The sequence below is a fragment of the Notolepis coatsorum genome (assembly GCF_963971535.1).
Source record: "Notolepis coatsorum genome assembly, chromosome: 7".
NCBI lineage: Eukaryota > Metazoa > Chordata > Actinopteri > Aulopiformes > Paralepididae > Notolepis > Notolepis coatsorum.
The window spans coordinates 142,444,467-142,466,393 of record NC_140171.1 but is presented as its reverse complement, the minus strand read 5'-3'; the positions used below and the strand labels follow the sequence as shown (position 1 = coordinate 142,466,393).

General features: G+C 39.5%; 2 protein-coding genes across 3 annotated transcripts in view; one reads left to right on the top strand and one right to left on the bottom strand.

Annotated features, from left to right (window-relative positions):
- The window catches only part of chtf18 (CTF18, chromosome transmission fidelity factor 18 homolog), a 104,790-nt gene extending 88,217 nt beyond the window's left edge, over positions 1-16,573 (top strand). Inside the window, exon 22 of the mRNA XM_084318543.1 lies at positions 16,423-16,573. Within this exon, the coding sequence (XP_084174669.1) occupies positions 16,423-16,544 (122 nt within the window). The 3' untranslated portion in view covers positions 16,545-16,573. The remainder of the gene's footprint in view (positions 1-16,422) is intronic.
- A 50-nt stretch (positions 16,574-16,623) lies between these two features.
- Positions 16,624-21,420, bottom strand: LOC311231914 (guanine nucleotide-binding protein G(I)/G(S)/G(O) subunit gamma-13-like). 2 transcript variants are annotated; one of them, XM_084318545.1, is made up of 3 exons: positions 21,073-21,420; positions 19,597-19,701; positions 16,624-17,128 (listed from the first exon to the last, which is right to left on the bottom strand). In XM_084318545.1, the coding sequence occupies exons 2-3, from the start codon at positions 19,692-19,694 to the stop codon at positions 17,023-17,025; spliced, it is 204 nt and encodes a 67-aa protein (XP_084174671.1). In that variant the 5' UTR covers positions 19,695-19,701; positions 21,073-21,420; the 3' UTR covers positions 16,624-17,022. The 2 variants fall into 2 exon arrangements, with proteins under 2 accessions (XP_084174671.1, XP_084174670.1); XM_084318544.1 differs by having other exon boundaries at positions 16,643-17,128; positions 19,597-19,706.
- Between the last annotated feature and the right edge of the window lie 507 nt (positions 21,421-21,927).

The window sequence follows — 21,927 nt, the reverse complement described above, 5'->3', positions numbered from 1 at the left end:
TCCTTTATTACAACAGAACCTTGTTACCTGTGTTCCTTTATTACAACAGAACCTTGTTACCTGGTGTTCCTTTATTACAACAGAACCTTGTTACCTGGTGTTCCTTTATTACAACAGAACCTTGTTACCTGTGTTCCTTTATTACAACAGAACCTTGTTACCTGTGTTCCTTTATTACAACAGAACCTTGTTACCTGTGTTCCTTTATTACAACAGAACATTGTTACCCGGTGTTCCTTTATTACAACAGAACCTTGTTACTTGGTGTTCCTTTATTACAACAGAACCTTGTTACCTGGTGTTCCTTTATTACAACAGAACCTTGTTACCTGGTGTTCCTTTATTACAACAGAACCTTGTTACCCAGTGTTCCTTTATTACAACAGAACCTTGTTACCTGGTGTTCCTTTATGACAACAGAACCTTGTTACCTGGTGTTCCTTTATTACAACAGAACCTTGTTACCTGGTGTTCCTTTATGACAACAGAACCTTGTTACCGGTGTTCCTTTATTACAACAGAACCTTGTTAACTGTGTTCCTTTATTACAACAGAACCTTGTTACCTGGTGTTCCTTTATTACAACAGAACCTTGTTAACTGTGTTCCTTTAATACAACAGAACCTTGTTACCTGTGTTCCTTTATTACAACAGAACCTTGTTACCCGGTGTTCCTTTATTACAACAGAACCTTGTTAACTGTGTTCCTTTATTACAACAGAACCGTGTTACCTGGTGTTCCTTAGTTCAACAGAACCTTGTTACCTGTGTTCCTTTATTACAACAGAACCGTGTTAACTGTGTTCCTTTATTACAACAGAACCTTGTTACCTGTGTTCCTTTATTACAACAGAACCTTGTTACCTGGTGTTCCTTTATTACAACAGAACCTTGTTAACTGTGTTCCTTTATTACAACAGAACCGTGTTACCTGGTGTTCCTTTATTACAACAGAACCTTGTTACCTGTGTTCCTTTATTACAACAGAACCGTGTTACCTGGTGTTCCTTTATTACAACAGAACCTTGTTAACTGTGTTCCTTTATTACAACAGAACCTTGTTACCTGTGTTCCTTTATTACAACAGAACCTTGTTAACTGTGTTCCTTTATTACAACAGAACCTTGTTAACTGTGTTCCTTTATTACAACAGAACCTTGTTACCTGTGTTCCTTTATTACAACAGAACCTTGTTACTTGGTGTTCCTTTATTACAACAGAACCTTGTTACCTGGTGTTCCTTTATTACAACAGAACCTTGTTACCTGGTGTTCCTTTATTACAACAGAACCGTGTTAACTGTGTTCCTTTATTACAACAGAACCTTGTTACCTGGTGTTCCTTTATTTCAACAGAACCTTGTTAACTGTGTTCCTTTATTACAACAGAACCCTGTTAACTGTGTTCCTTTATTACAACAGAACCTTGTTAACTGTGTTCCTTTATTACAACAGAACCTTGTTACCTGTGTTCCTTTATTACAACCAAACCTTGTTAACTGTGTTCCTTTATTACAACAGAACCTTGTTACCTGTGTTCCTTTATTACAACAGAACCTTGTTACCTGTGTTCCTTTATTACAACAGAACCTTGTTAACTGTGTTCCTTTATTACAACAGAACCTTGTTACCTGTGTTCCTTTATTACAACAGAACCTTGTTAACTGTGTTCCTTTATTACAACAGAACCTTGTTACCTGGTGTTCCTTTATTACAACAGAACCCTGTTAACTGTGTTCCTTTATTACAACAGAACCTTGTTACCTGGTGTTCCTTTATTACAACAGAACCTTGTTACCTGGTGTTCATTTATTACAACAGAACCTTGTTACCTGGTGTTCCTTTATTACAACAGAACCTTGTTACCTGGTGTTCCTTTATTACAACAGAACCTTGTTAACTGTGTTCCTTTATTACAACAGAACCTTGTTAACTGTGTTCCTTTATTACAACAGAACCTTGTTACCTGGTGTTCCTTTATTACAACAGAACTTTGTTACCTGGTGTTCCTTTATTACAACAGAACCTTGTTACCGGTGTTCCTTTATTACAACAGAACCTTGTTACCTGTGTTCCTTTATTACAACAGAACCTTGTTACCTGGTGTTCCTTTATTACAACAGAACCTTGTTAACTGTGTTCCTTTATTACAACAGAACCTTGTTAACTGTGTTCCTTTATTACAACAGAACCGTGTTACCTGGTGTTCCTTTATTACAACAGAACCTTGTTACCTGGTGTTCCTTTATTACAACAGAACCTTGTTACCTGGTGTTCCTTTATTACAACAGAACCTTGTTACCCGGTGTTCCTTTATTACAACAGAACCTTGTTACCTGGTGTTCCTTTATTACAACAGAACCTTGTTACCTGGTGTTCCTTTATGACAACAGAACCTTGTTACCGGTGTTCCTTTATTACAACAGAACCTTGTTAACTGTGTTCCTTTATTACAACAGAACCTTGTTACCTGGTGTTCCTTTATTACAACAGAACCTTGTTAACTGTGTTCCTTTAATACAACAGAACCTTGTTACCTGTGTTCCTTTATTACAACAGAACCTTGTTACCCGGTGTTCCTTTATTACAACAGAACCTTGTTAACTGTGTTCCTTTATTACAACAGAACCGTGTTACCTGGTGTTCCTTAGTTCAACAGAACCTTGTTACCTGTGTTCCTTTATTACAACAGAACCGTGTTAACTGTGTTCCTTTATTACAACAGAACCTTGTTACCTGTGTTCCTTTATTACAACAGAACCTTGTTACCTGGTGTTCCTTTATTACAACAGAACCTTGTTAACTGTGTTCCTTTATTACAACAGAACCGTGTTACCTGGTGTTCCTTTATTACAACAGAACCTTGTTACCTGTGTTCCTTTATTACAACAGAACCGTGTTACCTGGTGTTCCTTTATTACAACAGAACCTTGTTAACTGTGTTCCTTTATTACAACAGAACCTTGTTACCTGTGTTCCTTTATTACAACAGAACCTTGTTAACTGTGTTCCTTTATTACAACAGAACCTTGTTAACTGTGTTCCTTTATTACAACAGAACCTTGTTACCTGTGTTCCTTTATTACAACAGAACCTTGTTACTTGGTGTTCCTTTATTACAACAGAACCTTGTTACCTGGTGTTCCTTTATTACAACAGAACCTTGTTACCTGGTGTTCCTTTATTACAACAGAACCGTGTTAACTGTGTTCCTTTATTACAACAGAACCTTGTTACCTGGTGTTCCTTTATTTCAACAGAACCTTGTTAACTGTGTTCCTTTATTACAACAGAACCCTGTTAACTGTGTTCCTTTATTACAACAGAACCTTGTTAACTGTGTTCCTTTATTACAACAGAACCTTGTTACCTGTGTTCCTTTATTACAACCAAACCTTGTTAACTGTGTTCCTTTATTACAACAGAACCTTGTTACCTGTGTTCCTTTATTACAACAGAACCTTGTTACCTGTGTTCCTTTATTACAACAGAACCTTGTTAACTGTGTTCCTTTATTACAACAGAACCTTGTTACCTGTGTTCCTTTATTACAACAGAACCTTGTTAACTGTGTTCCTTTATTACAACAGAACCTTGTTACCTGGTGTTCCTTTATTACAACAGAACCCTGTTAACTGTGTTCCTTTATTACAACAGAACCTTGTTACCTGGTGTTCCTTTATTACAACAGAACCTTGTTACCTGGTGTTCATTTATTACAACAGAACCTTGTTACCTGGTGTTCCTTTATTACAACAGAACCTTGTTACCTGGTGTTCCTTTATTACAACAGAACCTTGTTAACTGTGTTCCTTTATTACAACAGAACCTTGTTAACTGTGTTCCTTTATTACAACAGAACCTTGTTACCTGGTGTTCCTTTATTACAACAGAACTTTGTTACCTGGTGTTCCTTTATTACAACAGAACCTTGTTACCGGTGTTCCTTTATTACAACAGAACCTTGTTACCTGTGTTCCTTTATTACAACAGAACCTTGTTACCTGGTGTTCCTTTATTACAACAGAACCTTGTTAACTGTGTTCCTTTATTACAACAGAACCTTGTTAACTGTGTTCCTTTATTACAACAGAACCGTGTTACCTGGTGTTCCTTTATTACAACAGAACCTTGTTACCTGGTGTTCCTTTATTACAACAGAACCTTGTTACCTGGTGTTCCTTTATTACAACAGAACCTTGTTACCCGGTGTTCCTTTATTACAACAGAACCTTGTTACCTGGTGTTCCTTTATTACAACAGAACCTTGTTACTTGGTGTTCCTTTATTACAACAGAACCTTGTTAACTGTGTTCCTTTATTACAACAGAACCTTGTTACCTGGTGTTCCTTTATTATAACAGAACCTTGTTAACTGTGTTCCTTTATTACAACAGAACCTTGTTACGTGGTGTTCCTTTATTACAACAGAACCTTGTTAACTGTGTTCCTTTATTACAACAGAACCTTGTTACCTGGTGTTCCTTTATTACAACAGAACCTTGTTACCCGGTGTTCCTTTATTACAACAGAACCTTGTTACCTGGTGTTCCTTTATTACAACAGAACCTTGTTACCTGGTGTTCCTTTATTACAACAGAACCTTGTTAACTGTGTTCCTTTATTACAACAGAACCTTGTTAACTGTGTTCCTTTATTACAACAGAACCTTGTTACCTGTGTTCCTTTATTACAACAGAACCTTGTTACCTGGTGTTCCTTTATTACAACAGAACCTTGTTAACTGTGTTCCTTTATTACAACAGAACCTTGTTACCTGGTGTTCCTTTATTACAACAGAACCTTGTTACCTGGTGTTCCTTTATTACAACAGAACCTTGTTACCTGGTGTTCCTTTATTACAACAGAACCTTGTTACCTGGTGTTCCTTTATTACAACAGAACCTTGTTAACTGTGTTCCTTTATTACAACAGAACCTTGTTACCTGTGTTCCTTTATTACAACAGAACCTTGTTACCCGGTGTTCCTTTATTACAACAGAACCTTGTTAACTGTGTTCCTTTATTACAACAGAACCGTGTTACCTGGTGTTCCTTAGTTCAACAGAACCTTGTTACCTGTGTTCCTTTATTACAACAGAACCGTGTTAACTGTGTTCCTTTATTACAACAGAACCTTGTTACCTGTGTTCCTTTATTACAACAGAACCTTGTTACCCGGTGTTCCTTTATTACAACAGAACCTTGTTAACTGTGTTCCTTTATTACAACAGAACCGTGTTACCTGGTGTTCCTTTATTACAACAGAACCTTGTTACCTGTGTTCCTTTATTACAACAGAACCGTGTTACCTGGTGTTCCTTTATTACAACAGAACCTTGTTAACTGTGTTCCTTTATTACAACAGAACCTTGTTACCTGTGTTCCTTTATTACAACAGAACCTTGTTAACTGTGTTCCTTTATTACAACAGAACCTTGTTAACTGTGTTCCTTTATTACAACAGAACCTTGTTACCTGTGTTCCTTTATTACAACAGAACCTTGTTACTTGGTGTTCCTTTATTACAACAGAACCTTGTTACCTGGTGTTCCTTTATTACAACAGAACCTTGTTACCTGGTGTTCCTTTATTACAACAGAACCGTGTTAACTGTGTTCCTTTATTACAACAGAACCTTGTTACCTGGTGTTCCTTTATTTCAACAGAACCTTGTTAACTGTGTTCCTTTATTACAACAGAACCCTGTTAACTGTGTTCCTTTATTACAACAGAACCTTGTTAACTGTGTTCCTTTATTACAACAGAACCTTGTTACCTGTGTTCCTTTATTACAACCAAACCTTGTTAACTGTGTTCCTTTATTACAACAGAACCTTGTTACCTGTGTTCCTTTATTACAACAGAACCTTGTTACCTGTGTTCCTTTATTACAACAGAACCTTGTTAACTGTGTTCCTTTATTACAACAGAACCTTGTTACCTGTGTTCCTTTATTACAACAGAACCTTGTTAACTGTGTTCCTTTATTACAACAGAACCTTGTTACCTGGTGTTCCTTTATTACAACAGAACCCTGTTAACTGTGTTCCTTTATTACAACAGAACCTTGTTACCTGGTGTTCCTTTATTACAACAGAACCTTGTTACCTGGTGTTCCTTTATTACAACAGAACCTTGTTACCTGGTGTTCCTTTATTACAACAGAACCTTGTTACCTGGTGTTCCTTTATTACAACAGAACCTTGTTAACTGTGTTCCTTTATTACAACAGAACCTTGTTAACTGTGTTCCTTTATTACAACAGAACCTTGTTACCTGGTGTTCCTTTATTACAACAGAACTTTGTTACCTGGTGTTCCTTTATTACAACAGAACCTTGTTACCGGTGTTCCTTTATTACAACAGAACCTTGTTACCTGTGTTCCTTTATTACAACAGAACTTTGTTACCTGGTGTTCCTTTATTACAACAGAACCTTGTTACCTGGTGTTCCTTTATTACAACAAAACCTTGTTAACTGTGTTCCTTTATTACAACAGAACCTTGTTAACTGTGTTCCTTTATTACAACAGAACCTTGTTACCTGGTGTTCCTTTATTACAACAGAACCTTGTTACCTGGTGTTCCTTTATTACAACAGAACCTTGTTACCTGGTGTTCCTTTATTACAACAGAACCTTGTTACCTGGTGTTCCTTTATTACAACAGAACCTTGTTACCCGGTGTTCCTTTATTACAACAGAACCTTGTTACCTGGTGTTCCTTTATTACAACAGAACCTTGTTACTTGGTGTTCCTTTATTACAACAGAACCTTGTTAACTGTGTTCCTTTATTACAACAGAACCTTGTTACCTGGTGTTCCTTTATTACAACAGAACCTTGTTAACTGTGTTCCTTTATTACAACAGAACCTTGTTACCTGGTGTTCCTTTATTACAACAGAACCTTGTTAACTGTGTTCCTTTATTACAACAGAACCTTGTTACCTGGTGTTCCTTTATTACAACAGAACCTTGTTACCCGGTGTTCCTTTATTACAACAGAACCTTGTTACCTGGTGTTCCTTTATTACAACAGAACCTTGTTACCTGGTGTTCCTTTATTACAACAGAACCTTGTTAACTGTGTTCCTTTATTACAACAGAACCTTGTTAACTGTGTTCCTTTATTACAACAGAACCTTGTTACCTGGTGTTCCTTTATTACAACAGAACCTTGTTACCTGGTGTTCCTTTATTACAACAGAACCTTGTTACCTGGTGTTCCTTTATTACAACAGAACCTTGTTACCTGGTGTTCCTTTATTACAACAGAACCTTGTTACCTGGTGTTCCTTTATTACAACAGAACCTTGTTACCCAGTGTTCCTTTATTACAACAGAACCTTGTTACTTGGTGTTCCTTTATTACAACAGAACCTTGTTAACTGGTGTTCCTTTATTACAACAGAACCTTGTTACCTGGTGTTCCTTTATTACAACAGAACCTTGTTACCTGGTGTTCCTTTATTACAACAGAACCTTGTTACCTGGTGTTCCTTTATTACAACAGAACCTTGTTACCTGTGTTCCTTTATTACAACAGAACCTTGTTAACTGTGTTCCTTTATTACAACAGAACCTTGTTAACTGTGTTCCTTTATTACAACAGAACCTTGTTAACTGTGTTCCTTTATTACAACAGAACCTTGTTACCTGTGTTCCTTTATTACAACAGAACCTTGTTACCTGTGTTCCTTTATTACAACAGAACCTTGTTACTTGGTGTTCCTTTATTACAACAGAACCTTGTTACCTGGTGTTCCTTTATTACAACAGAACCTTGTTACCTGGTGTTCCTTTATTACAACAGAACCTTGTTACTTGGTGTTCCTTTATTACAACAGAACCTTGTTACCTGGTGTTCCTTTATTACAACAGAACCTTGTTACCTGGTGTTCCTTTATTACAACAGAACCTTGTTACCCGGTGTTCCTTTATTACAACAGAACCTTGTTACCTGGTGTTCCTTTATGACAACAGAACCTTGTTACCTGGTGTTCCTTTATTACAACAGAACCTTGTTACCTGGTGTTCCTTTATGACAACAGAACCTTGTTACCGGTGTTCCTTTATTACAACAGAACCTTGTTAACTGTGTTCCTTTATTACAACAGAACCTTGTTACCTGGTGTTCCTTTATTACAACAGAACCTTGTTAACTGTGTTCCTTTATTACAACAGAACCTTGTTACCTGTGTTCCTTTATTACAACAGAACCTTGTTACCTGTGTTCCTTTATTACAACAGAACCTTGTTACCCGGTGTTCCTTTATTACAACAGAACCTTGTTACCTGGTGTTCCTTTATTACAACAGAACCTTGTTAACTGTGTTCCTTTATTACAACAGAACCGTGTTACCTGGTGTTCCTTAGTTCAACAGAACCTTGTTACCTGTGTTCCTTTATTACAACAGAACCGTGTTAACTGTGTTCCTTTATTACAACAGAACCTTGTTACCTGTGTTCCTTTATTACAACAGAACCTTGTTACCTGGTGTTCCTTTATTACAACAGAACCTTGTTAACTGTGTTCCTTTATTACAACAGAACCGTGTTACCTGGTGTTCCTTTATTACAACAGAACCTTGTTACCTGTGTTCCTTTATTACAACAGAACCGTGTTACCTGGTGTTCCTTTATTACAACAGAACCTTGTTAACTGTGTTCCTTTATTACAACAGAACCTTGTTACCTGTGTTCCTTTATTACAACAGAACCTTGTTAACTGTGTTCCTTTATTACAACAGAACCGTGTTACCTGGTGTTCCTTTATTACAACAGAACCTTGTTAACTGTGTTCCTTTATTACAACAGAACCTTGTTAACTGTGTTCCTTTATTACAACAGAACCTTGTTACCTGTGTTCCTTTATTACAACAGAACCTTGTTACTTGGTGTTCCTTTATTACAACAGAACCTTGTTACCTGGTGTTCCTTTATTACAACAGAACCTTGTTACCTGGTGTTCCTTTATTACAACAGAACCGTGTTAACTGTGTTCCTTTATTACAACAGAACCTTGTTACCTGGTGTTCCTTTATTTCAACAGAACCTTGTTAACTGTGTTCCTTTATTACAACAGAACCCTGTTAACTGTGTTCCTTTATTACAACCAAACCTTGTTAACTGTGTTCCTTTATTACAACAGAACCTTGTTACCTGTGTTCCTTTATTACAACAGAACCTTGTTAACTGTTCCTTTATTACAACCAAACCTTGTTAACTGTGTTCCTTTATTACAACAGAACCTTGTTACCTGGTGTTCCTTTATTACAACATAACCTTGTTACCTGGTGTTCCTTTATTACAACAGAACCCTGTTAACTGTGTTCCTTTATTACAACAGAACCTTGTTACCTGGTGTTCCTTTATTACAACAGAACCTTGTTACCTGGTGTTCCTTTATTACAACAGAACCTTGTTACCTGGTGTTCCTTTATTACAACAGAACCCTGTTACCTGGTGTTCCTTTATTACAACAGAACCGTGTTACCTGGTGTTCCTTTATTACAACAGAACCTTGTTAACTGTGTTCCTTTATTACAACAGAACCTTGTTAACTGTGTTCCTTTATTACAACAGAACCTTGTTACCTGGTGTTCCTTTATTACAACAGAACCTTGTTACCTGTGTTCCTTTATTACAACAGAACTTTGTTACCTGGTGTTCCTTTATTACAACAGAACCTTGTTACCTGGTGTTCCTTTATTACAACAGAACCTTGTTAACTGTGTTCCTTTATTACAACAGAACCTTGTTAACTGTGTTCCTTTATTACAACAGAACCTTGTTACCTGGTGTTCCTTTATTACAACAGAACCTTGTTACCTGGTGTTCCTTTATTACAACAGAACCTTGTTACCTGGTGTTCCTTTATTACAACAGAACCTTGTTACCTGGTGTTCCTTTATTACAACAGAACCTTGTTACCCGGTGTTCCTTTATTACAACAGAACCTTGTTACCTGGTGTTCCTTTATTACAACAGAACCTTGTTACTTGGTGTTCCTTTATTACAACAGAACCTTGTTAACTGTGTTCCTTTATTACAACAGAACCTTGTTACCTGGTGTTCCTTTATTACAACAGAACCTTGTTAACTGTGTTCCTTTATTACAACAGAACCTTGTTACCTGGTGTTCCTTTATTACAACAGAACCTTGTTAACTGTGTTCCTTTATTACAACAGAACCTTGTTACCTGGTGTTCCTTTATTACAACAGAACCTTGTTACCCGGTGTTCCTTTATTACAACAGAACCTTGTTACCTGGTGTTCCTTTATTACAACAGAACCTTGTTACCTGGTGTTCCTTTATTACAACAGAACCTTGTTAACTGTGTTCCTTTATTACAACAGAACCTTGTTAACTGTGTTCCTTTATTACAACAGAACCTTGTTACCTGTGTTCCTTTATTACAACAGAACCTTGTTACCTGGTGTTCCTTTATTACAACAGAACCTTGTTACCTGGTGTTCCTTTATTACAACAGAACCTTGTTACCTGGTGTTCCTTTATTACAACAGAACCTTGTTACCTGGTGTTCCTTTATTACAACAGAACCTTGTTACCCGGTGTTCCTTTATTACAACAGAACCTTGTTACTTGGTGTTCCTTTATTACAACAGAACCTTGTTAACTGGTGTTCCTTTATTACAACAGAACCTTGTTACCTGGTGTTCCTTTATTACAACAGAACCTTGTTACCTGGTGTTCCTTTATTACAACAGAACCTTGTTAACTGTGTTCCTTTATTACAACAGAACCTTGTTATCTGTGTTCCTTTATTACAACAGAACCTTGTTAAATGTGTTCCTTTATTACAACAGAACCTTGTTAACTGTGTTCCTTTATTACAACAGAACCTTGTTAACTGTGTTCCTTTATTACAACAGAACCTTGTTACCTGTGTTCCTTTATTACAACAGAACCTTGTTACCTGGTGTTCCTTTATTACAACAGAACCTTGTTAACTGTGTTCCTTTATTACAACAGAACCTTGTTACCTGGTGTTCCTTCATTACAACAGAACCCTGTTACCTGTTGTTCCTTTATTACAACAGAACCTTGTTACCTGGTGTTCCTTTATTACAACAGAACCTTGTTAACTGTGTTCCTTTATTACAACAGAACCTTGTTACCTGTGTTCCTTTATTACAACAGAACCTTGTTACCGGTGTTCCTTTATTACAACAGAACCTTGTTACCTGGTGTTCCTTTATTACAACAGAACCTTGTTAACTGTGTTCCTTTATTACAACAGAACCTTGTTACCTGGTGTTCCTTTATTGCAACAGAACCTTGTTACCTGGTGTTCCTTTATTACAACATAACCTTGTTACCTGTGTTCCTTTATTACAACAGAACCTTGTTACCTGGTGTTCCTTTATTACAACAGAACCTTGTTACCTGTGTTCCTTTATTACAACAGAACCTTGTTACCTGGTGTTCCTTTATTACAACAGAACCTTGTTACCTGGTGTTCCTTTATTACAACAGAACCTTGTTACCGGTGTTCCTTTATTACAACAGAACCTTGTTACCTGGTGTTCCTTTATTACAACAGAACCTTGTTACCTGGTGTTCCTTTATTACAACAGAACCTTGTTACCTGGTGTTCCTTTATTACAACAGAACCTTGTTACCCGGTGTTCCTTTATTACAACAGAACCTTGTTAACTGGTGTTCCTTAGTTCAACAGAACCTTGTTAACTGTTCCTTTATTACAACAGAACCTTGTTACCTGGTGTTCCTTTATTACAACAGAACCTTGTTAACTGTGTTCCTTTATTACAACAGAACCTTGTTACCTGGTGTTCCTTTATTACAACAGAACCTTGTTACCTGTGTTCCTTTATTACAACAGAACCTTGTTACCTGTGTTCCTTTATTACAACAGAACCTTGTTACCGGTGTTCCTTTATTACAACAGAACCTTGTTACCTGGTGTTCCTTTATTACAACAGAACCTTGTTACCTGTGTTCCTTTATTACAACAGAACCTTGTTACCTGGTGTTCCTTTATTACAACAGAACCTTGTTACCTGGTGTTCCTTTATTACAACAGAACCTTGTTAACTGTGTTCCTTTATTACAACAGAACCTTGTTACCTGTGTTCCTTTATTACAACAGAACCTTGTTACCTGTGTTCCTTAGTTCAACAGAACCTTGTTACTTGGTGTTCCTTTATTACAACAGAACCTTGTTACTTGGTGTTCCTTTATTACAACAGAACCTTGTTACTTGGTGTTCCTTTATTACAACAGAACCTTGTTACCTGGTGTTTCTTTATTACAACAGAACCTTGTTACCTGTGTTCCTTTATTACAACAGAACCTTGTTAACTGTGTTCCTTTATTACAACAGAACCTTGTTACCTGTGTTCCTTTAGTTCAACAGAACCTTGTTAACTGTGTTCCTTTATTACAACAGAACCTTGTTACCTGGTGTTCCTTAGTTCAACAGAACCTTGTTACCTGGTGTTCCTTTATTACAACAGAACCTTGTTACCTGGTGTTCCTTTATTACAACAGAACCTTGTTACCTGGTGTTCCTTAGTTCAACAGAACCTTGTTACCCGGTGTTCCTTTATTACAACAGAACCTTGTTACCTGGTGTTCCTTTATTACAACAGAACCTTGTTACTTGGTGTTCCTTTATTACAACAGAACCTTGTTACCTGGTGTTCCTTTATTACAACAGAACCTTGTTACCTGGTGTTCCTTTATTACAACAGAACCTTGTTACCTGGTGTTCCTTTATTACAACAGAACCTTGTTACCTGGTGTTCCTTTATTTCAACAGAACCGTGTTACTTGGTCCTTAGTTCAACAGAACCTTGTTACCTGGTGTTCCTTTATTACAACAGAACCTTGTTACCTGGTTCTTAGTTCAACAGAACCTTGTTACTTGGTGTTCCTTTATTACAACAGAACCTTGTTACCTGGTGTTCCTTTATTACAACAGAACCTTGTTACCTGTGTTCCTTTATTACAACAGAACCTTGTTAACTGTGTTCCTTTATTACAACAGAACCTTGTTAACTGTGTTCCTTTATTACAACAGAACCTTGTTACCTGGTGTTCCTTTATTACAACAGAACCTTGTTACCTGGTGTTCCTTTATTACAACAGAACCTTGTTACCTGGTGTTCCTTTATTACAACCTTGTTAACTGTGTTCCTTTATTACAACAGAACCTTGTTAACTGTGTTCCTTTATTACAACAGAACCTTGTTACCCGGTGTTCCTTTATTACAACAGAACCTTGTTACCTGGTGTTCCTTTATTACAACAGAACCTTGTTACCTGTGTTCCTTTAGTTCAACAGAACCTTGTTACCTGGGGTTCATTTATTACAACAGAACCTTGTTAACTGTGTTCCTTACTTCAACAGAACCTTGTTACCTGGTGTTCCTTTATTACAACAGAACCTTGTTAACTGTGTTCCTTACTTCAACAGAACCTTGTTACCTGGTGTTCCTTTATTACAACATAACCTTGTTAACTGTTCCTTAGTTCTTTTGAAATACATGGAAAATGTGATTGTGCACACATTCACAAATGCATTGTACAGACTTCAACTAAAGGAACAACACCTCCTAGACCCTAATCAGTCAGGCTTCAGGACTGGTCACTCCACAGAGACAGCCCTCATTGCGGTCACAGAGGCACTTCACTTAGCAAAAGCGAAAGGCCTCTCCTCTGTCCTGATTCTCCTAGATCTGTCTGCAGCCTTCGACACAGTCAACCACCAGATCCTCCTCGCGTCCCTCGCAGGAATGGGAGTGGCTGGCTCTGCGCTGACATGGCTGTCATCATACCTCAATGACCGCTCCTACCAAGTGTCATGGAGAGGGACCCTGTCGGCCACCTGCGGACGGGTGTCCCCCAGGGCTCGGTTTTAGGACCCCTTCTCTTCTCCCTCTACACTAAATCACTGGGTAACATTATCACGTCTCATGGCTTCTCCTACCATTGTTATGCCGACGATACTCAACTCTTCCTCTCCTTCCCTCCCTCAGATATCCACGTCTCTGAGCGGATCTCGGCCTGTCTGTCCGACATCTCCGCCTGAATGACGACCAACCACCTCAAACTGAACCTAAGCAAAACAGAATTGCTCCACCTGCCGGCCAAATCCTCCCCCCTGACCGACCTTTCCATCACAGTCGAGAATGCAGCTGTGACCGCGTCCCCGACCGCCAAGAACCTTGGTGTTGTCCTCGACGACCAGTTGAACTTCTCTGCTCACATCGCAGCGACAACCAGAACCTGCCGATTCCTCCTGAGCAACGTCAGAAGGATCCGCCCCTTCCTGACAAAAGAAGCCACCCAACTCCTCGTCCAATCAACAGTCATCTCCCGCCTCGACTACTGCAACGCACTGCTCGCTGGCCTCCCGGCCACTGCCACTAAGCCTCTTCAACTCATTCAGAACGCAGCGGCCCGCCTGATCTCAAACATACCGAAGTCGGCCCATGTCACCCCACTTCTTAGGGACCTGCACTGGCTCCCCATTGCTGCACGAATCCGCTTCAAGGCCCTCGACCTAGCATACCGTGCGGCAAAGGGAACCGCTCCCGCCTACCTCCGGTCAATGGTCTCTAACTACACACCCTCAAGACCCCTACGCTCTGCATCTTCTGGCCGCCTCAGACCTACTCCTATCCAAGCTCCGGGAGGGTCATCAAAGAGAAGTCGCCTATTCTCAGTCCTTGCCCCACAATGGTGGAATGAACTACCCACCCCAGTTAGGACAGCCGAAACACGTCCAATCTTTCGCCGTCGACTAAAGACGCACTTCTTCAACCATTATCTGAATAAAAAAAAAATCTAACCCTAACTAACCATACTGTCATGCACTTGTCCTAATAAACTAACCTACACTGTAGCACTCAACACTTTGATGAACATTGTTGCTCAGCTGATAGAGTTGTGCCCTTCCTGATGGCTTGTCGTACAGAACATGTAAGTCGCTTTGGATAAAAGCGTCAGCTAAATGACTAAATGTAAATGTAAACACCAAGTAACAAGGTTCTGTTGTAACAATCTGCAATTCTAAACTGGCCCCCGTAAATGTCCAAACCCCATCTCCCACCCACCCACCCCCTCCTAATGTACAGTCCCCCCCCCCCTCGTATGTATATATTTTCTGTTAGGATCTCTGTTTAACAGTACTGTATATTTGCATATCTTGTCTTGTCACAAATGTAACAGTACTGTATACCTGTATGTCCGAAATGTCATGATATATATCTGTATGTTGCGTATGTCATTAATATCATTAGGAATTGAAAATGGGGGACCCTGATGTAAACAAGACAAATGTCTTTCTCTGGTCTGCATCCCCTTAACACATTGGTCGCCAAAATCGCTTTACAGCGTTATTGCCCGCCATGCGTTGAACGCCAACAACGCGGTACAGCGTTTTTGAGATCAATATTAAATTTTTTCGCCATGGCATTCATAATTCATCCACCCAACCTCCGGTGCTGCAGCGGGACCAGAAATGGGACTGCAACGCCTCAATACCGCCGCCTGGTGGGTGGTCGGGCGAGTTACACACTCAAAACCGGATGGTGTCATCGGTGCATCGAGGAAATTCCTCCGGCTGTCACATCTCGTTACGGGACTCCTGACAAACACTATAGTGCATATGGATCACTGCCATAACGCAATAATCTATACCATTCCCATAGTAAATAAAGCCGTTACTGACGATCAAGGAATTATAAATGACCCCCCCCCTTCCTCCATGCATGATGAAGCATAATGTATACCGATCATATACATTTGAATTTTTTTTATATAGCGTGTATGGGAAAGAAACACCAATCGATGATCTATATATGCTTCAGGGCCTATAACTACTGTTTTTGGAATTACAGCAGAAAAGATTAAAAACATACTTATATTCTAGAAAGTATTAACACAACAATGTATGAATGAAAAAATATAACGTTCCCACATCCTGAACGATAGATAATCGATGTTGAATGGGCCATAGTAATGTCAATATAGCAATACAATTTAAAAAGTTATAGCCCTGCAAAGAAGGTAAACATCTCCGTAGGGTTATAGTGCTGGCAGACTGGCTATATTGATGGATATAACCTATGGCGGGGAATGTGTTAACAATTGTGTGTATTGAGCCGTACTGTATTGTACCCATTTTGCAATCTGTTAATAAAGTTTTCAATCAATCAATCAATCTGTTGTACTAAAGGAACACCAGGTAACTAGTTGCATCTATCTCTGACTCAGCAGGAGAATCTCTGTTTGATATAGTGGAGAGAAGATAAACGTACTCTACATTGGTTAGGGTACTGTTCACAAACCTAGCTTTGTGGTGAAATGCTAGGGCCTCTCTCAGTGGCCACTGTGGTTCCCAGTTTAACCTGTGTTTTCTCTGTAGGTGAGAAGAGTGTGGAGGCCGCCATGGGAACGGCAGTAGGCAACAGTGATGTCTGGTTCCGCTTCAACGAGGGCGTGTCCAACGCCGTGAGACGAAATGTTTACATCAGAGAGCTTCTCTAACCTCACCATCTCTCTCTCTCACACACACACACACACACACACACACACACACACAAACACCACTCTCATACACAAACACTCCACTCCTGCTTGTCATTGTCTATACACAGGTGTGTTTGGGTAATGACCACAAACCAATCTCAAATTCAAAACAGTCTTTATTTTGATTGACAGTGTAAACAGCCAATAAAACAAATTTTTTTTTGTTTGATTACATTGCTCTGTGATTCATCACTAATAAAACCTAGAAAGCTACTTTCAGTGCTGCACACTCACACACACCCAGTCCAGTAGTCTGCCACTCGTCAAAATAAAAGCATTCATGGGGTTCCAAATAAATAGATGATAGTAGTAGCAACGTGTGCGAGAGGGTGAGGGGAGTGCATCATGATTGTGTGGGTGCATGTGTCTTAAGTGTGTGTGTGTGCGTGCATGCATCCATTATTATTGTGTAAGTGTGTGCGTGTGTGTGTGACCATCAGAGGATCACACATTTTCCCTTCTCCACCCATGGGTTGGCTCTCATCAGCTCCGGGTTCAGGAACGGATCGTCGCACACACAGCCTTCGATCCACTTCACCAGCCTGCACCACACACAGACACAGAGAGTGTTGGAATGAGAATCATGTATGTGACGGTTAACCGTCTGTAGTGTGGTAGTGAAAGGTTAACCGTCTGTAGTGTGGTAGTGAAAGGTTAACCTTTCTGTAGTGTGGAAGTGAAAGGTTACCGGTAACTAGGGATGTCCCGATCAAATTTGTTTGCTCCCGATCCGATCCCGATCATGTGATTTTGAGTATCTACGGATACCGATCTTTTTTCATCCCAATTTCTCACATTACATTCACCCTGAATGTTGACGTTATCTAGGTGAACAGTTAACTTCATTCAAGCGAGGCATTGCAATCCTTGACATAAATCATTTGATGTATATTGTATAATTAAATCAAAGGAAATGTGTTTGTTTTGGCAAAATTCTTCTGCTCTGTGTGACAATAAATAAATTAATGATGTGCAATTTAAAACCAAAACTAAGGCCTCAGTATGAGTTTAAGACGTGAACATGGTCATGTTTGTTGTAGTGTGGCAGTGAAAGGTTAACCTGTAGTGTGGTAGTGAAAGGGTTAACCTTCTGTAGCGTGGTAGTGAAAGGTTAACCTTCTGTAGTGTGGTAGTGAAGGGGTTAAAGTAGTCCATACTTAACACATCCAGTGCCGTTCACGAGAATTCTCGTTTCTGTGGCCCAACGGTTCAGTGCCAGAAACTAAGATTCTCGTTTCTGGGTCGTTATCTCTTTCATTCGCTATTGCCATTCATAATCCATCGAGGCAGCCTGTCCTGAATGGGTCTGAGATTGCAAACGTCCAATACCGCCGCCTAACGCCTTGCGGCCAGTATTGCACATTCTTGGAATCTTGGTATTGCACAATCTTTTCCTAGTCGGGGAGGAGTAACGTTTATAACGCATGGATTGGGGAGAACCAAGCACTGCAGGTTCATGTGCTTTGGTGGATTATGTAGGCAACACGATCGACATCAATACTTAGAATGGCGATCACATCATTGGAATATTCTTTTTGCAGTACATCCTAGTCAAGGTAAGTGCTATATGGTATCAATCTTGCGAGCATGCCTTCGTTCTGATCCGAAAGTGTTATTGTAACGTTACTCCACAACGTATGCCGTTGGTGACGATCGAAGCATAGATACCCCCCCCCCCCCCCCACCCTTTCATGCATGCATGATGAAACAATACCGATAATATAGCGTTGATTTCAGATTGATTGTTGATCCAAGCGAGGAATGGCACGGTTTCTAGTGACATGCACTAAACGCTGTTTAGCGGCGTTTCCTGGGATTACACAGAATTACTCTAAAACTATACTCATATTCACCACGGTATAAAACGGGAATGTATGGATGAAAAAATTATCTGTTTTTTGCATCTTGACCGGAAGAAACTCAATGACAATCGACTATATTATTAGATCCATAGCTATAATATTTAATATAGTTTTAGCACTGCAAACACCGGCATGTATCCCCATTCATTAAAGCGCTGGCACACCTCTCGTGAACGGCACTGGATGTGTTAAAAGTTAAAACTGTCATAGCAGGACTAATGTGACATGGTACAAGGACATACCACACTCACAGATTGTGAAGGAAGATGATGCAATATGAGCATTCTGACCAGACATTGGACAACAAACAATGCAAGATGAGCATTCAGATAACACATTAGATGGTAAACAATGCAATATGAGCATTCAGATTACACATTAGACAGTAAACAATGCAATATGAGCATTCAGATTACACATTAGACAGTAAACAATGCAATATGAGCATTCAGATCACACAATAGATGGCAAACAATGCAATATGAGCATTCATATTACACAATAGACGGCAAACAATGCAAGATGAGCATTCAGATTACACATTAGACGGCAAACAATGCAATATGAGCATTCAGATCACACATTAGACAGCAAACAATGCAATATGAGCATTCATATTACACAATAGACGGCAAACAATGCAAGATGAGCATTCAGATTACACATTAGACGGCAAACAATGCAATATGAGCATTCAGATTACACATTAGACGGTAAACAATGCAATATGAGCATTCAGATTACACAATAGACTGTAAACAATGCAATATGAGCATTCATATTACACAATAGACAGTAAACAATGCAATATGAGTACTATTCAGATTACACATTAGACGGTAAACAATGCAATATGAGTACTATTCAGATTACACATTAGACGGCAAACAAGAGCATTCAGATTACACATTAGATGGCAAACAATGCAATATGAGCATTCAGATTACACATTAGACGGCAAACAATGCAATATGAGCATTCAGATTACACATTAGACGGCAAACAATGCAATATGAGCATTCAGATTACACATTAGACAGCAAACAATGCAATATGAGTACTATTCAGATGACACATTAGACGGTAAACAAGGCAATATGAGTATTCACTATGTGTGTGTGTGTAGTTGTGTCCACTTGTGTACTCACTCAGTGACGGTGATGGAGGACTTCTCCCTGTTGATGGCCAACTGGTACTGAAGACTCTCCACCTCTCTTCTCATCTGAGGGACGTCTAACTCGTCCATGATTCTGCTGTACTGTTCAAACACACACAACACAACACACAGCACATTAAGGTTTGTTCACAGGACATCTAACTCGTCCATGATTCTGCTGTACTGTTCAAACACACACAACACACAGCACATTAAGGTTGGTTCACAGATGGGCACACAATTACTTTGTGGAAATTGCATTTGATGGAACAGTTTCTATTTATTTGTGTCACTATGACCGAAAGTAACACTGCACCTAAATACAAACTGTCTTGTACAAATGTATTTGGTTTGAGAGTTATTGAGTTCAAGAGTCAAGATATGTGATGTCATCATGATCTATATTATTTTCAGAGGTTATAAATACGGCGCAGTGATTTGCATATGTCTTTCTAGGTACAGTTGAGCCTTGATATGTTTCATGTATTTATTGCTGACTGTTTATAGTTTTGGCATAATGTGTGATTATGAGCACAATTAAATCAGCTTTTATTTAGGTGGAGCCATCAACTTCACCTGCTGCCTTTAATGTGTTTCTTGTGATATCTGCATGTAGGCTAAAGAAATAGACAAGGTTATTATAGTCGCTAAGCAAGTCTGACGGTTTTATTTCCCTGTCCTGCCCTGGGACAGCCTCAAACATATAGTCCCGACAGAGTTCAGGCTAACCATGGATCAATTCCACCCATCCACCCATCACCCCTTTTCACTCTCTCTCTCTCTCTCTCTCTCTCTCTCTCTCCCCCCTCTCTCTTTCTCACACACTATCCCGGGCCCTTACTATCTCTCTCTCTCTCTCTCTCTCTCTCTCTCTCTCTCTCTCTCTCTCTCTCTCTCTCCCTCTCTCTCTCTCTCTCTCTCTCTCTCTCTCTCTCTCTCTCTCTCTCAATTCCATCTTTTTAATGGATGTAAAGTAGGGCGAGTCTAGTGCCTATTTCAGGTCACCGCATCTGCCAGCAGCTTTCAGATGGGATCATTCTGCTTGCTTGCACCCAGTTGCTTATGAAAAAGCAGCCATATGCTTTAAATAATTTAATTACGCTGGTATTACTATTGCACTGACAACACCAACCATTCTATACATGGCTCATGGTTATCGAACACATTTCAGCATTATTTAGGCATGTCGCTTTATTATAACGGCGTATATATATCTAGATCATATGAACGCTCGCTTATACCCGCAGCACCCGCTGTCAAAAAATATCCCAATATAAAATCTCGTTTAATAAATAAATTAATAAATAAAATGAAGGCTCTCGACCGCGACTCACGATGCGCCTAATTTTTTTTACTCTCCACGGGCCACGGCGTTCAAAACATTCCAATAAAAAATGCTGACGTGCCGGTGATTATTATTATTATGGTCTGTCAAAGCATTTCTCCTATAGACATTAAATGTTCTTACCGGGTCGCGGTTCTGCTCTAGATTCTCCGGTCGGACAAGAAGCGGGTGATGGCGGGGGGGATGGAGCGGAGGAGGCCGGGCACACGCACTGCGCACACTGGAGCAGCGGGCTCGATCTCACGACACCGACTTCACTAGGCAGGCAGCACAAGAAGAAGCAGCAGCAGGTCTATGGCGACTTCCACAGGCAGCACAAGGAAGGTCTGTAGCGACGACGGGCAACTCCCTTTCTGCGCTCCTCTCTCTCCGGAGCGACGGGACGCGGATCACAGGACGCTGCTTTGTTTAGTCAAACGACGCGGCAGCCTGCAGCCCCCAAGGCGCACCTGTATGGAAACAACCTCTGGACCAGGGAGCTCTCTCTCTCTTTGAGAATGGACACGTTTATTTTCTGTTCAGATCATTTATTTGCGTTTTTCTATTTAAATATAGAAATAAGGCGGGGTCTAAACTCTAAAGCCGGTCTCCAGAGTCCCCCCCACCCTTATGATGAATTGAAAATGGGGGACCCTGATGTAAACAAGACGAAATTCTTTCTCTGGTCTGCATCCCCTTAACAATTGTATACTGAGCTGTACTGTACTGTACCCATTCTGCAATCTATTAATAAAGTTTTCAATCAATCAATCCACCTACCCAACCTCCAATGTACAGTTTCTTCGTCAAATGTATATACACTCTTTTTGTATCACAAACAGTACTGTATTTGTAAATCTGGTATGTCATGATAAATGTATAGATGTAGCAGTACTGTCTATCTGTATGTCGTGTATGTTATGATGAATTGAAATGGGGGACCCTGATGTAAACAAGACGAAAGTCTTTCTCTGGTCTGCATCCCCTTAACAATTGTGT

Excerpts from the sequence above, each read along its gene's own strand:
- LOC311231914 (XM_084318545.1), bottom strand. The coding sequence starts at position 19,694 with ATGGACGAGTTAGACGTCCCTCAGATGAGAAGAGAGGTGGAGAGTCTT. Across the intron at positions 17,129-19,596 it reads TCCTCCATCACCGTCACTGA|GCTGGTGAAGTGGATCGAAG; the intron begins GTGAGTACACAA and ends TGTGTGGTGCAG.